Source organism: Rutilus rutilus (genome assembly GCF_951802725.1).
Source record: "Rutilus rutilus genome assembly, chromosome: 10".
NCBI classification, from domain to species: domain Eukaryota; kingdom Metazoa; phylum Chordata; class Actinopteri; order Cypriniformes; family Leuciscidae; genus Rutilus; species Rutilus rutilus.
Window position 1 is genome coordinate 36884859 of NC_140215.1, and position 17621 is coordinate 36902479.

The following is a 17621-nucleotide window of genomic DNA, read 5'->3' on the forward strand; positions in this document are numbered from 1 at the left end:
GCCAGAATACCTCAGCACGATAACACTTTCAGGTAAGGCTGACTTAAACTAGTCAAGTCTTAAAATACTTTATAAACATTTTCCACCTTATATTCAGCCCTTAGATGTTTTAACCTGCATATTCAAACTGTTGGCCACTGTACTGCCAACTGTATATCCCTTTATCACTTCATCCTATAATAAAAGTCCTCCTTATATTCCTCCTAGTACTTCTTTCCAGACTTCCTATGGTATTCCATTATCCGCCACATGGTGAGTCTGTAAGACTGGACAGTTGCGTTTGCTCTCCCATCCGCGGCGGATTCGTGCCAGTCTGGTGGAGACGCATGGGAGCAGCAGAAAGCCACGGCACACCAGAACGATGCATGGCAGAACCAAAGCCAACACGGAGCTGGGTGGCATGTAGAACGGATACGCCTCGATGTGAAAGGCAAAATCCCAGTCAAAGAAGAGCGTGTGCATGAGGGACAGAGTCAGAGCAATGTAGCCCAAACCTGACTGAAGGAAGAAGAGAGACAAAACTTAGTTCAAGTTTAGTAAATGTTAAAAAGCTGTGTTTGTGCTTGTAGGTTGAATGTTCATTTGCATGCAAATCAGAGACAATGCTAAAATGATGTACATTTACATCTATCAATCAATGCACGAAAACTAGTGCAACAGACCGTGCAGCATGTACTTTGGTAGTTAAGGTACCAGGTTTCAACTATGTAACAACCATATTTTTGGAGTTCTCCAACCCTGCCCCTGGAGGCCCAGTCCGTTTCTCACTTCTTGTGCGATCTTGCGTCCTTGTGCTCTCGTTCTACGTCATCATCAACTGTGAAAGACTGATTTAAATACTCCAAAACGCAAGTACAGAGGACGCTTCAGATTACCTAGATGTGTTCTTGATACTGAGGATGTAAAAGATGCAGACTTTAGAGAATCGTACCGTTAGAAATCCATAAAGTTGATGTGGATTGACAACGTATGGAAGCCTTTGAGTTTTAAACGTCTCTTGTTCTCAATTAACATAAGAGATTTCCGCTGCCAGCTCAGAAATGTGACGGCTTGTGGAAGTAAACGTGTAAGATTTAAAAGAATCTAATTATGGATTTTTGAAAATGACCTTTCATGTAGTGTGTAACACAGCTCTAAGTGAATGGAAACATCCTGCAAAGTTTTAAATCTGAAAGTGCACCATATATAAAGTTATTGTCTTTCAAAAGTAAGAGTCGACTCTTGAGTCAATGAAATGAATCGTTTAAAACGAGTCAAAAGCCGTTTCGTTGTGACGTCGAGACGAAACATTAGCATATTGCCCGCCCATTTATTGTGCGCACAGACACCAGGGAAAACTTGAACCTCAAACCAGCAGCTGATTCCTGTGGACACTGGATAGCATCATGTCCAGATTAACCTGCTCTTAGTTTTCATTGATGACTGATTATTGCTGTGTTCTGACCTGTCCTGTGTCCACAGGTGACCGTAGGTGTCTGAAGAGCATTTTTGAAGCCTAAAGTGGGCAGAGCCGGCCGTCGCCATCTTGGCAGTGCGTCGCTCCCGGATAACAGATATTATATCAATATTATATATATCATCATATCGTCCAGCCTTAAAACTTGTATAGTTTTTTGTCAGTGTTTATTTAAAAACGTCCAATTATGCAGAATATACGATGGTAAATATTTAATTGATGAGTTGTCAATACAATATTTAAAAATACAATATATAGGGTATGCTTTTACCCCTACATTTATAAACTGCAAGTCCACCTTTCTCTGGCTGGATCCAGTTGTTTCTGTGAATTGCAGCGATTCACTCACTTCTCTGTTCTGTATCTTTCAGCAGTCTGTAAAAATATATCTCAGATTTCTTGTCAAAGTTGTACAGTCAATCTCAAAGCTCTTTCCCGGTTTAGATGTGTTTTGTGTGTTTTTCACGGCATTCACGCTGAAAATAAATGCTACAGCTCAGTCTTTTTGCCACTCAGTGAGGGTAACCGCAGTCACTCCGAGTTGGTAACCTTGCTGAAATCGCACTGTGTATGCCCGCCTTGATCCCAAATGTGTCCTGTTAATGTGCCTCAGGAACAGGGATGGGAAACACCTGTATTGTATGCATGGGCTTACCTGTACAAAGGTAAACTCTCTCCAGTTGAGGGTGTTTCCCACTGAGGGAAGGGAAGTGATGGCCAGTAAAGAGAGGACGCCCAGACCCAACACTCCACAAGAGAGGTACAGCTCAGATCGCCAAACTCCCAGCTCATCCCAGGGCTCCTCTACACCTGCTTTAACCTGATATGTCAGACAAAACATATAGCATACACTATGCTTTTGGGTAACACTTTAGAATAATGGTTCGTCATTAATAAGTAACTCTGCAGGAAGTAATGCAGGACTGATGAGTTGCTCTACATTATCACTTCAGCTACTACTATTAACTTATATAGAAACAAGCTTAACTAATCAGTAAGTAATATCTGAATATAGTCATACACTTACTCAAGTACCTAGTCACTATGCAGGAACTACTAGTGATCTGGACCATTATTTTAAAGTAAAAAACATCTTTTTCACTTTAAAATAATGGTCCAGATCACTAGTAGTACTTGAGTACACTTGAGTAATTAGTGATGCATTTTATGACCATGTTGAGAGTAAAATAAGACAATTGCTAACGTCTTTAACATAATTAATAAGTAATTATTTATAATTTGTCATAATTACCTATTAGTTCTTAATGATGCCAATCTCATGTAATTATTGGTTACCTAATAAGGAACTATCTTAGTCCTAAATTCTATATTACTTACTGATTAGTTAAGCTTGTTTCTATATTAGTTCATAGTAGTAGCTCATTAGTCCTGCATTACTTCCTGCATAGTTACTTATTAATGACGGACCATTATTCTAAAGTGTTACCTGCTTTTGTTAGGCACTAAACATCTCAAGATCTTTACTCTCAGGCTGTTTTTTGTTTGCGCACCTGTCTGTAGGCAGTATTGACCAGCCTGTGGAGTGTAATTCTGCGCAGCGGCTGGCAAAGGCTGTAGACACCATGCAACGCTGCACACAGAAAGCTCAACAGGCCCAGTTGTTTCCTCCGCTGCAACCAGTTGTCCAACCACGATGGGAAACGCTGGTATTTGGTGCCCCTCCAGAGCTGCAACCAGGCAGCAAACAAGCCTGGGAAGTAAACAAGTGCCAGGGTCACCAGGGCCACTGCTGGCAGGCTCTCGTTCACCAGACCGAGGGCGAGACGGTAGAAAGTATTGTGTCCTTGTGCAAGAAACGGCAGCAGAATTCCCCGCAGAAAGCCATAGCCATAGAAGAAGAAAAAGAGGAGGAAGGTGACAACGATCGAGCCACTCCAAGATGGGAATAGACGCAATGATGCTACCTCAATTTCTCGGGCAGCAGACAAGCCGCCCATATCCATCGGGTGGAAGCCCATCTTCCGAGCCAACTCCACAACTTTCCTCTTCCCCTCTGTACTGTTACTGCAGATCAGGACCTACAGCAGTGAAAGGTACAAAGAAACGTTTTTTTTTTTGCTGCTTATTCAAAGTGCTTAATTAAAATGATGTTATTTTCCGTCATGAAAATGTTTCCACCATTTTGAATTTTCCGAAAACCGACTTTTTCGAACTCGTCCTAGACGGTTGCTCTGATTTTCAAGAAAATTTAACTAGATCATCTTCAGACCATGCCGACAAAAAGTTATGGAATTCAAGTTGATTGGTCAAACCATCTCTAATACGGTGCGAACGAATTTTACGTTGCGCGTGCGAAAACATACATAAGGCTGTATCTCCGCAACGCTTTATCTAGTCAGACCAAACTTGGTACAATGTCATCACAAGCATGACCTGAGGTGACATGCTGCATTTCGACGCAGCGCCACCTACTGGTCCGGAGATACAAAAAAATGGCTATTTTTGCTTTGTCCAAAAATCATAAAAGTGGTCTCGTTAGATCTGGGGTGTCATGCCGAGTCGAATGATATCCAATTTTCCCAAACGGCCATTTAGAATTTTGTACTAAAATGCTGTATTTTATGAACGCATGAACGTATTGTTAAAAAACTTGGTATGGGTAATCGGCACGATGCCCTGAAATGTGGTTGATTATTTTCACGGGAGTCATCTCCTTAGATTCCTGGATCCTTGCCGAGTCCAACGATACCAAACATGCTAGGTTTTGCCTTATTGTTAGTGCAACGTTGTGATTTATAGCTTAAAAAAACGTTTGCGAATATCTTTGAAACCGTTAGTCCGATCCAGACGAAACCAACGTAGGAAATTCGGAAGCATAGGTCACTGGCTATACGCTAATGCCCAAATGTCAAAATTTTGATAGTAAGTGCCACAAAAAACTATGTTTGTTTAACTTAATTGGTTCATGTGGGACCAATGTACAATATTAAATCATGTAAATCAAACACACTTTTTTTTTTTTAGTGTATAAGCTCATAGAGTTCAAATAACCCTGCGCTAGTTTTCAACAGATACAGATAGCACAACAGCAGCCCTGACCTGTCTGCTTCCATCATGAGCGCCAGTCTGCAGCTCCCAGGCTGAAACCGTGTTAAATCCTTTGACCACCAGACTGTCTGGAAACAGCTCAGCTAGTCGCTCCGCATTGGAAGGCCCATGGATATTCATCTCTGCAGCGTTACTTACATCCACAAGCACCTTCCCTGCAAGTGCAGACTGTAGTCCCAGCAGGGAGCGGTAATGCTCAGGGAACAAGGCCATAAACACCACGCACCCTGCTTGTGATGCTGCCCCCTCCTGGTTCCTCAACTCCACTGCATCAGGGAACAATCCTGATGGGATGCGGTTCACACACCGACTCCCGACCACCACTCGAACGCCACAAGCTAGCAGCCGCTCAGCCAGCGAGCGAGAAAAGTCTCCAGAGCCGAGTATGGCCACCGTCGGGCTGGTCAGACACACAGCCGGTGCATCAGCAGCAACTTCAGAGTCTGAGAGCAAGGGAGTCGTCAGATCTTCTGCCATAATTAACCTGAGATGCAGAGTGTGAGGAAATGATATAATTATGCATTTCAAACTGCTGTCCCATTAAACTTTAAAGCATATTAGATATAGTAGTATAAGTTCATTAATACTTGTGTGTAGTTAACTTGTTTTACATTGCAATAAAAATATTGGTAACACTTTTATTTGAATGTGTCCTTGTTACACATTACATGTATTTACTATAGTAATAACTATAAATTAGGCATAATTACATGCAATTAACCCAAAACAAACCCCATAATCCTAACCTAACCCTATAGTAAGCACATGCAGTTGCTTAATATTACTCAGTACTTAAATATATAATTACACTGTAACAATGACACTTTAAAATAAAGTGTAACCAAAAACCCTAATCCTAAACCTAACCCTATAGTAAGTGTAGTTATTACTCAGTACTTAAATGTATATTTACACTGTAACAGGGACACATTAAAATAAAGTGTAACCAAAATATTTGTGCCCATGTCCCCATATCAAAATTATTATCAATCCATAGATTCTCTAACAATATGTTTTCCCTTTCTACAGAAAAACAAGAATATATATTTAGTGGACTGTTGTTTTGTTTATTTTAAATAAATATGTGGAATGTGGATGACGTTATTGTTATTTTTATTATTGTATTATTATAGTCGTCGTTGTTGAGCATGTTAGAAGTTTCTATTTCAGTAAGTTTCGTTTCTGCTAAAAGGGGTGCTATAGACGAACATACTCAATTACTCAGGACAAAATAACATTCTGTAACTTTTACATTCCTTTACATCATTATTTAGAATTTAATTTCGTAATTTCAGAAAATCCATTATACTAGCCTATATGATTTAACGCGTATACTCACCACTGTCAAATAACTTTTTCTGGCGATTCTTGGACTGTGCTGTGCTGTTCCAGGACTGTAACCGGTGCGCGCTTCCGTTACTGTGCAATACGAGACCATGCAGAAAAAGACATTCCTTATCATTCACTCGCTATCAGTATAGAACATAGGGGAGCGTTGCGCGTTGCGGCGCGGCGCGTTGCGTTGCGTTGCGTTGTGTTCTAAATCGAGTTTACAGCGGATTGGTCCGAGAGTGATCAATCTGAGATGACGTCTCTAAACCCCTTCCATTCCGTTCCGCTCCGTCTTATTGCTGTGAGCTCCTGTGTTAGGAAGCTACTGAACGGGATTGTAATGCATAATATAGGCCTCTCATGTAAAGTGTGGCACCTCGGCCGTCCTTGGTGGAGCTAATCTTTTTTCCAGCTGATCTGGATCCTACATCTGTGCGGCCGCGATAACGCGAGCATGAGCTCAGGCGAGGCGTTTTCTCACTCCTCGTGCAGCTCTAGCCGCACGCGCACGACGGTGGTGTGTGTGTCCGTGCTCGCAGCGCTGGTTCTCGGGATCGGGATACTGTGCGCGCTGGCGGCCGGGCCGCTCCATGCGCAGTGCGCTGTTGAGTGGTAGGGAACCGCAATAGTCATGCAATAGGCCAACTTGGCAATCACAGATACAGAAAATCATCACATTTTTAAAATTAATATCTGCATGTGTCTTGCTGACTCCTGCTTTCTATAAACATATTAAATTCTTACATTAAATATTTTTTCCTAAATTACCTATATGCCTATTAAATAAGCTATTATTTGAGCATATTTGAGTATTTGTTCAATATACTTCTTTTTATTTATTTTCCTTATTAACCTGTATTTATTTATTTTAGGAAACTTGATATTGCCTGCTTTGACGTCTCCTCTCTCTTGGTCAACCAGATTAAAGAGTGGTCAACAGAAACATGTCATGGGAAGAGCCAAAGATGCCTTTATTCTGTGAGTGAATTATAGAATTATATATTCTTCACGTGAATATACTGTAAAGAAAAGACTGAAAAGGGGGGCCGGGAAGCTGTAATGGGTAAATTGTATGCAATTGTTTTGTATAAAATGAATTAATGTATCATCAAATAATATGAATCCAGCTCACATTAAATAGTGGTACCTTTACCATATTCCTACACTAGGATATTTACAAAAAATACCGTAGTATTAACATGAAACCAATTCAAACCATGGTAATATTACATCCCAACAATGTGCCCTCACATTAGTTACATGTCAGCAAAATTTTGCATGGGCAAATAAATGTCCATTGTCTATTGTCAATTGCATATGTTTGAATCAAAGCTCACAATTCTCTTTCTGTTGGTCAGCACTGCAAATTTGCATAAACAAACTTGAGCATGAGGAAAATCTGTACAGAGAACTTTTCCGTTCAGACGTGAAAATACCGCGGATTCTAAACCGACCGCAAAATTTGACCAAGCAACAGCAAATGACAGCACTTTCATAACCTTGAAGAACCAGAGGTCTGAAATGCTTAAAACATCCTAAACATTCTGCGCAGAAACCAAATGCCCTGCATTCATATTTACTCACCTAGGACTTCAAAGTATTTTTTTTTTGTGTGTGTTTTGGTGCAGTCGCACTAGTTTCAATGAAGGACCTGCTTCCATCTGTGGTAATTGCCACTTACATGTGATTTTGTTTCCTATCTTTAGCTGGTGTCTGTTAATGCAGAGGACATCACTGCTACACACACCACTCCTGTGATGAGGTTTGTGGATGACATCACCTTCAACCTCAGCAGTCCAGACCCAGACACCTGCGATGTTCAGGTGACATTATCTTTCTTCCTAAAGCAGACACACTCTATTATCATGCTGTGTTTCCAGTTGTTTGGGAATGTCCTGACAATAATAATGACAACAATCTTAATGGAAACTTTCAATCTCTCCTCAGGGCCGGTCTATCTCTCGTAGCTGGTATGCCATTTTAGACTCAGGAACAAACTACCTGAACATGTACAACCTCATGAGGGGTAAGTGAGAGAAACTGAGGGTGAACACAGCTAATGTTGTTTTTGTTAACCCTTAATACCATTACTGACCAATTAAGCCTTTACAGTTGCTGTACACCATAGTATCAGAAAAGCATTTGCTCGCTTCTAAAGGAAGTCTTAGAAATGTACACACTGTTTTTTGTTTTTCTTTTCCAAATAAATCTTGAGAAGTTTGTGCTGTAGATTAAACTACACTGTATGGACAAAAGTATTGGGACACCTGTCCATTACACTGGACCAATGACATGACATTATAAACACATGGACATTAAAGGGGTCATATAATGGTACATGCACTTTTACAAGTTGATTGCACTGAAATGTCTGTTGGCAGTGCCTGTACACAACCATCCTATCATGATAAAAATCCATCCAGTGGTTTTGTTTTAATCTCCTTATATGTTTGACCATCTCTGAAATCAAGCCGTTCGATATTGTGACGTCATAAGATCGTACGCCCCTCCCGCTATTGTGATTGACAGCCGTGTTTCAACACAAGACCCGCCCTGAGCAAGCTGTGACAGCCGTCGTCATAGTAGTCCGCCATTGTTGATATGCTGGAGTAGAATGGCGTCTAAGCGATTGTGGTGTTCTGTTCTTAGATGTAATAAGGAACACAGCAGTCATTTGGATGTTCCTAAATCCGAGCCGTTGAAGAAGCAGTGGCTGAGTTTTGTTTTTGAAGCAATATGCCCAAAGGATTGACGCGGGGATTCCCTCACGGGGATTCCCCACGATCGTCTGTGCTTTCATGTTTGCGCGAATCATTTCACACCAGACAGCTTCACAAACGAGAAAAAACGGATCGGTACCAATGTGTTCCTGCTGAACCTCCAGAAGATGTGAGTGTAATGTTTTATTAACCTTTATATTAGTATTTATATTAATCTTTGCGAAATTTGCAAACCTTGCTGCAGGCTTCACGATGAATGCGTCTAAGGTTTACACTCAGGGTACATTACGGCATGTTTTCTATGTACGACGTTCTCAATATAATTCATAATCCCACGTTTATAACGAATAACACGTGGTTATTGTGTTAGATACGGTCAGAGAATGTCTAATACGGTGTACCCACAGAACAGAGGGGCGGGGTGAGCAAAGCTCATTATCATTTAAAGACACATGCACTGAAACGGCGTGCTGAAAACAGAGCTGTTTTTGACCAGGTAAAATTAGTGTTTTCTTACAATACTAATGAGAATTTTTAATTAAAGTATATTACAAACTTTTAATTTAGACCCTAAAGAATCATATTAGCTTGTACAAAAATGGCATTATATGACCCCTTTAATATGGAGCTGGTCCCCCCTTCACAGCTATAACAGATTTCACTCGCCTGGCTTTCCACAAGATTTTGGAATGTTTGTGTGGGAATTTTCTGCCCATTCATCCAGTAGAGCGTTTGAGAGGGCAGGCACTGATGTTGGAGGAGAAGGCCTGGCTCTCAATCTCTGTTCACATTCATCCCAAAGGTGTTGGATGGGGTCAAGGTCAGGGTTTCTATTACCCCTTTTCCACCAAAAAAGAACTGGTTCGGAACTGGTGATGGTTCAACGTTGGTTGAACTTGCGATCCTTCTCAGAACCTGTTTGTTTTTCCACTGACTAGAGAGCCCAGCGAACGACGTCGTTACGTCACTGTGTACGTTGCCATAGGCTACGTCTTAGCTTTCCTAGAAACGCTTGCGCCAAATTCAAGCATAACAATTACAATGGCGGACTACAACGTCTTTCTGCAAATGTTTCTCCTGGCTTTGCGATCCTATATTGGGGTCAGAAGAAGACGTTTAGAACACATTTGTGCTGCTCGTCTGGATCACTATAGACGGAGGGGGTTACGTTCGAGAAGAAGTTCGACAATAACCCCGCCCCCAGCCCCCGACGTAAGCATATGACGTGGTAAAAGAACGGTTCTAGTCCAGCAAAGAGTGCCGCTTTGGAACCAATTTTCCTGGCTGAGAACCGGTTCTTTGGCTGTCGAAACACAAAGAACTGGTTCGAGAGTAGGCACTGGCTCGGGGTAACCCAACTGCGGGGTTGTTTTTCAGCGGTTGGGCTTGGCCTCTTAGTTCCAGTGAAAGGAACTCTTAATGCTTCAGCATACCAAGACATTTTGGACAATTTCATTCTCCCAACTTTGTGGGAACAGTTTGGGGATGTTCCTGTTCCAACATGACTGCGCACCAGTGCACAGAAGAGTTGAAGCTGTTATAACTGCAGAGGGCGGGCCAAGTCCATATTAAACCCTACGGGTTAAGAATGGGATATCATTAAAGTTCATGTGCATGTAAAGGCAGATGTCCCAAAACTTTTGGCAATAAAGTGTGTGTATATATATATATACCTCTCTCTCTCTCTCTCTCACTGTGTTGCAGGCAGTGGTCTCTCCTCTTCTCCTACCTTTACTGAATCTACCAGCGACAGACTGTGTACCCAGTTCAGCTCCACTCGACAGAATCTTCCCCCATAAACTCCTGGATTACCACATACAAAATGTGAACATGTTTACCAATGAATGACAAAGACTGAATTGACAATGACATCAGCATTTATTGATTTTCCCATGTTCAGAATATGAAACTGATTATTTATTTGACTCATATGCTCACTGTATAAGTCACTTTACCACTACACAGGCAATAATCAGCTAGTTTTACTTTCTGATGCCTATTTCTAATATGCATCTATTGTGTCTTAAACCACAACTGTCATTAATCCCCATCCAACTATAAATGAAGGATATTTCTCTCAGGCAGGGTCCTATTGTTTTGGTTCAAACTGTATGTCACAGAGATATTAGTAACTTATACATTGTATGTGTGTGTGTGTGTGTGTGTGTTGGCAGATTTTATGTATAAAGATGTATATAAGAAAAGGTATATCAGGAACAACAAAAACAAACTTTACATTAGAAAATTCCACTTAAAATCCAAATACTGACCCATTACTCCAGCACCATCTGCAGTTGCATCAAATAAATCTACAATTCACAAATGTCTATGGTAAGAGTTCAACCGATACTTCATTAAGTTATCCACAGGTCAGTTATATGGTCTCAAAGAACACCTTTTAGTTAATTTTGCATTCTTAATTCTGTCCTCGGTGAAATATGGTTTTGAGGCAGCTTTTACATCAACTACATTTCACTGCTAATCTTTTGGAAACATTTTAAATGTCTAACAAATACTTGCAAGTACACTTGCTTACACAACTTCATTACCAATATTCATGCTTTTTATGGAGTAGTTGAAACGTTTCTGATTTATACCATTATTATATGTTGTTATTACTATTTAAATAATGCAAGTTAATTTTCCTGTCATTATATCATTAGTCACTGGGACACACATGATGGTATTTTCTGAGAATGAGCCCAAATGGAAATGTATTGCAAATATGCATGCTACTTCATTTCAGCTTTTGCCTGTATAATTTGAGATTTACATCTACAGTACAAGTCATTAATCAGGTTCAGGTTCCTTTATTTTATATCCGTAGGTAAATTAGGTTTCGGTGAACAAGTTCAGGCTGTTTCTCATACATATCATAGACAATACAATAGACAACACTAGTGCTGGTGTAGTCAGTGAAGCAGGGCTCAGTTGCGGCTCCCCAATCAACCTATTGGACCATTTCACAATTTGGTTGGTAGAGTTGCGGCTCTTTAAAGAAAAATTCCTGTTGCAGGACACCAAAGGACAAAGTTGATTTGATAAAAGCACGATAAAACAGAATCAACAGTGTTTTGTCAATTTTGAAATTTGCAGTTTCCTTAATAAGAACAAACGTTGATACCCCTTTATACACACAGCTTCACAGTTGGCTTCAAAACTAAACTTTGAATCAATGATTGTCCACACACACTCACACACACACTTGCTCTCTCTCTCTCTCTGTCTCTCTCTCTCAGCACTACTTGTCTCTCTTTGATTAATTTCTTCTGCTTATTCTAATTTTTTAAGTTGCTTTGACTAAATATTTTGCTAAAGGAATAAATGTAAAAGTGCATGTCAAATAATTAGGCAGGTCATTTATCCTTGGTTGAGAAGTCACTGTCAGTGAATTTATCAGTGAATGTTTGCACTAAATGTTTGCATTGTGTTCCAATTATTTTCACAGGCAAATGCTTATATGCTTGTTTAGATAGTTTTCATGATTTGTTTTCCTAGTTTTCATTTGCATTAGGTCTATAATTCTGAGAACCTGAGAGGAAGTCACATGACAGAATATGACATGAGTCATTTCAGGATGTTTTGCGAAATATGATGTGATTTTTTTTAACATTTTTTTTTAGTTCAGTAGAGTTTGCAGTTTACTTGGTCTAATCTAGTGATGAATAAATATTTCTGTGATTAAACTTTAGTTTCAAACTATATAGGCTACAGCATGTTTCACATTTAGACATCTAATGGTTTTATTAAATGCTACTTTAAAACTACAAAAATCACTTATATTACTCAACAGTATTAAGTAAATTGGTCAGACACAATAAAATTATATGTTAAATAATTGTTTAACATATTTTAAGTAAATTAAAGCAAAAATCATTTAATTTCATTTGTTTCATTTAATCACATGTATTTGTTCCATGCCAGTTTTTACCTGCCCACAGTTTCTTTCTTAGAAATATTATGAGGTTTATTTGATTGGTTAAATGCAGCTGATTTGTTTGTTCTGACTGTAAAGGTGTGCTGTGATTGGTCACACCCTCAAACTCTTTTGTCATTGGCTGTATGTCAGTTTAAGTAAAAGAGAGTCAGTGTCATCATGCACAATTCTGTCCTCCACCTCAACTGATCATTGACAAATCACCAAACCTCATCACTGGATGAAGATGAAGACGACACTCACTGTGCTCCTAATCCTGGAGCTCTACGGACTCTCCTCCGGGCTCAGTAAACAACATTTCTTTGTGAATCAGAAGAAGAACCGGGATTCTGCGCTACAGCACTGCAGAACTGTCTTTCATGACCTGTCCACCTTCACCAGTGAGAGCGAGGAGCAGCAATTTTTGGAAGATGCAGTTGGTCAAACTTCTGATGCCTGGGTTGGTCTCCACAAAATATCAGGAGTCTGGAAGTGGAGCGGAGGAGAAAACGCAACACAAATTAGCTGGGATACTAATAATGAACAACCTGATGATGATAACTGCGCTTTTCTACACAAAGGTCATAAGAAACTGCATGACACTGAATGCACAGAGAAATATGCCTTCTTCTGTATGAACATATCACGGATTGTTCTGGTGCTGCAGGAAGAGAACTGGGAAGGAGCTCTGGAATACTGCAGAAAACATTATAATGATCTGGCGAGTCTGAGCTCAATGAACAGGATGAATTCTGCTTCAGAACAAATCACACAGGCTGAAACTGGATATGTGTGGACTGGTTTGCGCTTTCTAGCAGGAGAGTGGTTCTGGGTCAATGGAGATGATCTTGACTTTACGGCCTGGTCTCAGACGGGACCGCCCCAGTGTCCTGCCGGAAACCTTCGTTGTGGAGCCCTGGACAAGCAAACAAGGGTCTGGACACACAGAGACTGTGAGGAGAAGCTCAACTTCTTTTGTCAGTAGATGGTACGTCACTTACTCAGCACCACTAGTCAAGGGAGACTGAAGCTATTTGTCACACTTTTAAAATGTATTTGAATGTTTCCACTGTTACAGGACATTTCATCATGTTGTGATTAGGGGTGTAACGATACCCTCATGTCACGATTCGATACATATCACGATACTAAACTCACGATACAATATTATTGCGATACTCCAAGACATATGATAAAAGATTTGGTGTTACAATGGGGGTAGAAATGAATAGGCTTGGACTTGTGCTGGTAACCCTACACAGGACAATAGAGACACCAGAATAAGAATAACGATTCTGAAGTTGAAAATACAGAATTATTTTAGATGAATATGCTTTGACTCTGTCACTGACTAGATATAATTAAAAATATGTAGGCCACTTTTTACTGGTATAGACATTTGGCATTATCAGGACACACACAAATTCCCTTATTGTATTATTATGATTTTGAACATTATATATAATAATGTAGTTTAATTTAACTCTGTACACTTTTTCAAACACAGTAATTTTCATTTTGGGTGAACTATACACGATACATATTGTTGCATTTTTGTATTGCGAAATATTGTGACAATATATTGCTACACCCCTAGTTGTGACCATAATGAAATATTTGAGAAGAATAACGGTTTTAAATATTAAATACTAAGTTAAAAAGATATCTTCTACAACATTCAGTGGATATAAAAAGTCTACACACCCCTGTTAAAATAGCTGCTTTTTGAGATGTACATTAACATTTTTATGTATGTATTATGATCTTTTAATGGCTCTTCAGGAAACTGCAAAACTGTGGTTTGTGAAACAAACCAATTCATGTAAAAAAGAAAAATAGAAAACGTAACAAAAAATATATCAAACAGTTGTTTTGGCTAAGAAATGATAATTAATGGATCATGTAAAATAACACGTGACAACCTTTTTTGCCGTAACATTTATCTTGGTGTTTGAAACATTCAACACTGCTGCTTTTAGGCAAATTGGTGTTTGATGCTAAATACACTATCTCCTCTTCTGTTTATAGAGTCCACCAGCAACAGATTGTGTTCCCGGATCGTCTCATCTGGATCAAAACTATTAGAAGGAATTAATATAATATATAACAGAACATAATAATCTACATGTACAATCAGCATATAATTGTTGTAAACATTATAATATAATCATATTAATATTATATATGAAATATAGCATAGTTGAGCATTTTCACCAATACAAACTGAAAGGTACAGAGTTTGTATTTTGATCCCAAATAAGCATTAGTCTTAGTCTAATGGAAGAGTATGAACACTGACATCTGTCACGTCTTGTCTGTATTTGGTTTATTTTCTTGTGTTTGATCCCTGTTTCCTAGGCTGCCACAATTAGTTGATTGATTTTTCCCACTTGTGCCTTGTTTTACCCCTTATTATCCTCATTGTCATCTGTTAACTGATGCCAGTGGGAGAAACCAACTGTACCCTGGCAAAATACATGGATTATGCTCTATGGTTGAGTGGGTCCACCTTTTTTGTGGGAGAAGTTGAAGAGGGCCCAAATCCAGTTTCCCCAGAGCCTCCACAGTTCGCTTACATCCATCAGAAGTCTCTTGGCTCCACTCCATCCCTTCCAGAACCTCAGGAGTCCTCTCCATCCTCCAGCCGGCACCCTGTTGACCCCAGCGCAGAGAAGGCGGCAGAGGAGGAAGATCCTCTTAATACTCTGCGACAAGTCCGGTGGTCCCAAAGCTCCCCAGTTGGTGATCCCCAGTCCGTTGGTCCTGAAGATAGCAATTATTGATTTACATACCTCGGAATGGACTCCCACACATGCTCCCACTCCTCTCTTGGGATGGCTCCTGAGGTCTCTCGGCTATACCATGGCCTGTCATCCCTCCCGAAGCACTGGTGTATCTCATCCTACCGTCTCCGCCTGGGTTCATCATCTGCAAACTTTCTGGCTTGTGGATTCCACCGGGCTCCTCCATCCCATCAGCTCTACCATCCTCTTCGCTCTCTCCAGCTCCATCTCGGCCTTCCCAACCTCTGGCTACGCCATGGTCCTTGGATCCCTTGACTCCACCTCGGCCTTCCGGCCCAGCAGTGTCACTGTGGTTCTCCAGCTGTTTGGCTCTGCCTTGGTCTCCAGGCTCCCTGACTCCGCCTCGGTCTTCTGTCCCCTGGCTCCGCAACTCCCAAGTGCTATTCGGTGGGCCTTCATACCTCCGGCTCCATCTGGACATCCCACTCCACCGGCTCTCACATGCTCTTCTCCTCCAGCTGTTTCACCATGATCCCCTCCTCCACAGACTCCTCCGACACCCCCTCCCCAATTCCTGTGTCCTAGGTTGCCATGGTTACTCAGTAGTTAATTGATTTGTCCCACATGTGCCTTGTTTTACCCCTCATTATCTTGCGTATGTATATTCCCCTGTTTTGTTAAAGTCCCACTGAAGTGCCTTGGAACACACAGCTTTGTATGATGCATTGATGTAATTTCCAGTGAAACAGGAAGCTAATGCGGAACATACTGAATGGCTCCTCCCCCTTTTCAAATAGCCAATAGCATTTAGTTTACCTCACAGACTGCAAGTGGTACTTGACGGCACCATGGAAGCGAATCCGAGCACTGATGATACGTTGGATTCAATAGTAGAGGTGTGAATAAATTCTAGCCATTTCATTCTTAACCAACGTACAGTTGGAAAATGGAATAAAACTCGAGCGTTTGAGCAATTGAACACACATCTCCAACCCATAGTGCTCCGTGACATGTCAATGGTCGCTTTGGCCAGGTGGTTTTTATAGCATGAGGGCGGGACGCTTTAGATTCTAGAGAGCATTTGATTGGACAGAAGATGTGATGGGAAGCTGAAGTCCGCGGTGATGTCATAAAAATCTGTGATCCATTCTAGCGGAAGTGAGGGACAGTATGTTTTGAATGCTTATATCTTATATTTTGTCATTGTTGTGGCTTATTCATAACCTTAAGGCTAACATATTCATACTAAAAGCAAAAAAACGTACATTTCAATTTCAGAGGGCCTTTAAGATCTTTGTCTGTTCTCGTCTGTTTTCTATGGTTTGGTTTCCAGTCTTCTGGTGTTCCTGAGTTTTGCTTAATAAAGGACTGCTGCAATTAGATCCTTGCCTACTCTCCTGATTTGAACCAACCTATGACAATATCAGCATCATTCAGTTATCATTTAACAACTACAATATAACACTGTATATTCAATTATTGTAATATTATGCTAAATATATCACATAAATACAATATTGTTCCAAAGCAGTTTTACAAGGAATTTTGTGATGTTCAAATAGATAAGAAGAAAACAGCAAGGAAAGGCCATGTTACACATGAAACTCAAGACAGACGATGAACTCAAGTGTGACTTTATTAACAGATAAGCTCAATAACAATATTGCAGATCCAAAATGTGGTAAGCACAGATGACAATGGCGAATAGTGGCTGGATGAAATGATAACAGCAGTCCAAGTGATCACAGGCAGACAAAGAAAAGATAGACAAAACTAGTGCTATGAACATAGGATGTCTTGACAAAGCACACATATGTTCATTTGGAAAGATGTGATCCAACCACATAGATTTATTTATAATAATTTCTTTATTAATTATTAAATAGTTACAATGATTTTCAATAAATAGGAGGGATGCAAACAGCATAAGACAGACACTCGTCGCATGAAACTCTATGATGACAGATGTGGCACAAGTTTGGATTTGATGGTAGCCCAGAGCTGGATGGGTGTTCCCAAGGTGTGGGTAGAACAGATGTTATACCTCTAATAAGTAAATAATGAATTAAAGTAACAGTGGGAAAAAAGAAACAAAACTCCCATCTTAAAGAGCTAGTGGTACAGAAAGACCAGAATATGGACATTTACAGTAACTACTGTACATCCCTCGCTAAACAGATGAGTCTTCAGTCGAGAAAACAACACAGGGCATAAAACCGAGCCTTGTGGCACACCATAATTTACCATTCTTGGGTTAGATAATTGTTCATTTACTCAGAAAAGTGATAGAAACAGGAATAATTTAACTTGGGCCTCTTCACAAATTTCAAATCAGTTTACAAGACATACAGGTTATGATTTATACAGTCAAACATTTCTATCAG

General features: G+C 40.2%; 2 protein-coding genes across 3 annotated transcripts; one reads left to right on the forward strand and one right to left on the reverse strand.

Annotated features, from left to right (window-relative positions):
- Positions 1-7: 7 nt before the first annotated feature.
- Positions 8-6003, reverse strand: steap3 (STEAP family member 3, metalloreductase). Its single transcript, XM_084420324.1, has 5 exons — positions 5865-6003; positions 4517-5009; positions 2968-3495; positions 2112-2276; positions 8-498 (listed from the first exon to the last, which is right to left on the reverse strand). The coding sequence occupies exons 2-5, from the start codon at positions 5000-5002 to the stop codon at positions 226-228; spliced, it is 1452 nt and encodes a 483-aa protein (XP_084276450.1). The 5' UTR covers positions 5003-5009; positions 5865-6003; the 3' UTR covers positions 8-225.
- LOC311297853 (uncharacterized protein) lies at positions 5000-10506 on the forward strand. Of its 2 annotated transcripts, none has more exons than XM_084420326.1 (5): positions 5000-5023; positions 6779-6835; positions 7564-7680; positions 7805-7883; positions 10282-10506. In XM_084420326.1, the coding sequence occupies exons 1-5, from the start codon at positions 5015-5017 to the stop codon at positions 10374-10376; spliced, it is 357 nt and encodes a 118-aa protein (XP_084276452.1). In that variant the 5' UTR covers positions 5000-5014; the 3' UTR covers positions 10377-10506. The 2 variants fall into 2 exon arrangements, with proteins under 2 accessions (XP_084276452.1, XP_084276451.1); XM_084420325.1 differs by lacking the exon at positions 5000-5023 and adding an exon at positions 5951-6469 and having other exon boundaries at positions 6730-6835.
- Positions 10507-17621: the final 7115 nt, after the last annotated feature.

Excerpts from the sequence above, each read along its gene's own strand:
- steap3 (XM_084420324.1), bottom strand. The coding sequence starts at position 5,002 with ATGGCAGAAGATCTGACGACTCCCTTGCTCTCAGACTCTGAAGTTGCT. Across the intron at positions 3,496-4,516 it reads CTCATGATGGAAGCAGACAG|GTCCTGATCTGCAGTAACAG; the intron begins GTCAGGGCTGCT and ends TCACTGCTGTAG. Across the intron at positions 499-2,111 it reads GAGAGTTTACCTTTGTACAG|TCAGGTTTGGGCTACATTGC; the intron begins GTAAGCCCATGC and ends TTCTTCCTTCAG.
- LOC311297853 (XM_084420325.1), top strand. The coding sequence starts at position 6,312 with ATGAGCTCAGGCGAGGCGTTTTCTCACTCCTCGTGCAGCTCTAGCCGC. Across the intron at positions 7,681-7,804 it reads CAGACACCTGCGATGTTCAG|GGCCGGTCTATCTCTCGTAG; the intron begins GTGACATTATCT and ends ATCTCTCCTCAG. Across the intron at positions 7,884-10,281 it reads CATGTACAACCTCATGAGGG|GCAGTGGTCTCTCCTCTTCT; the intron begins GTAAGTGAGAGA and ends ACTGTGTTGCAG.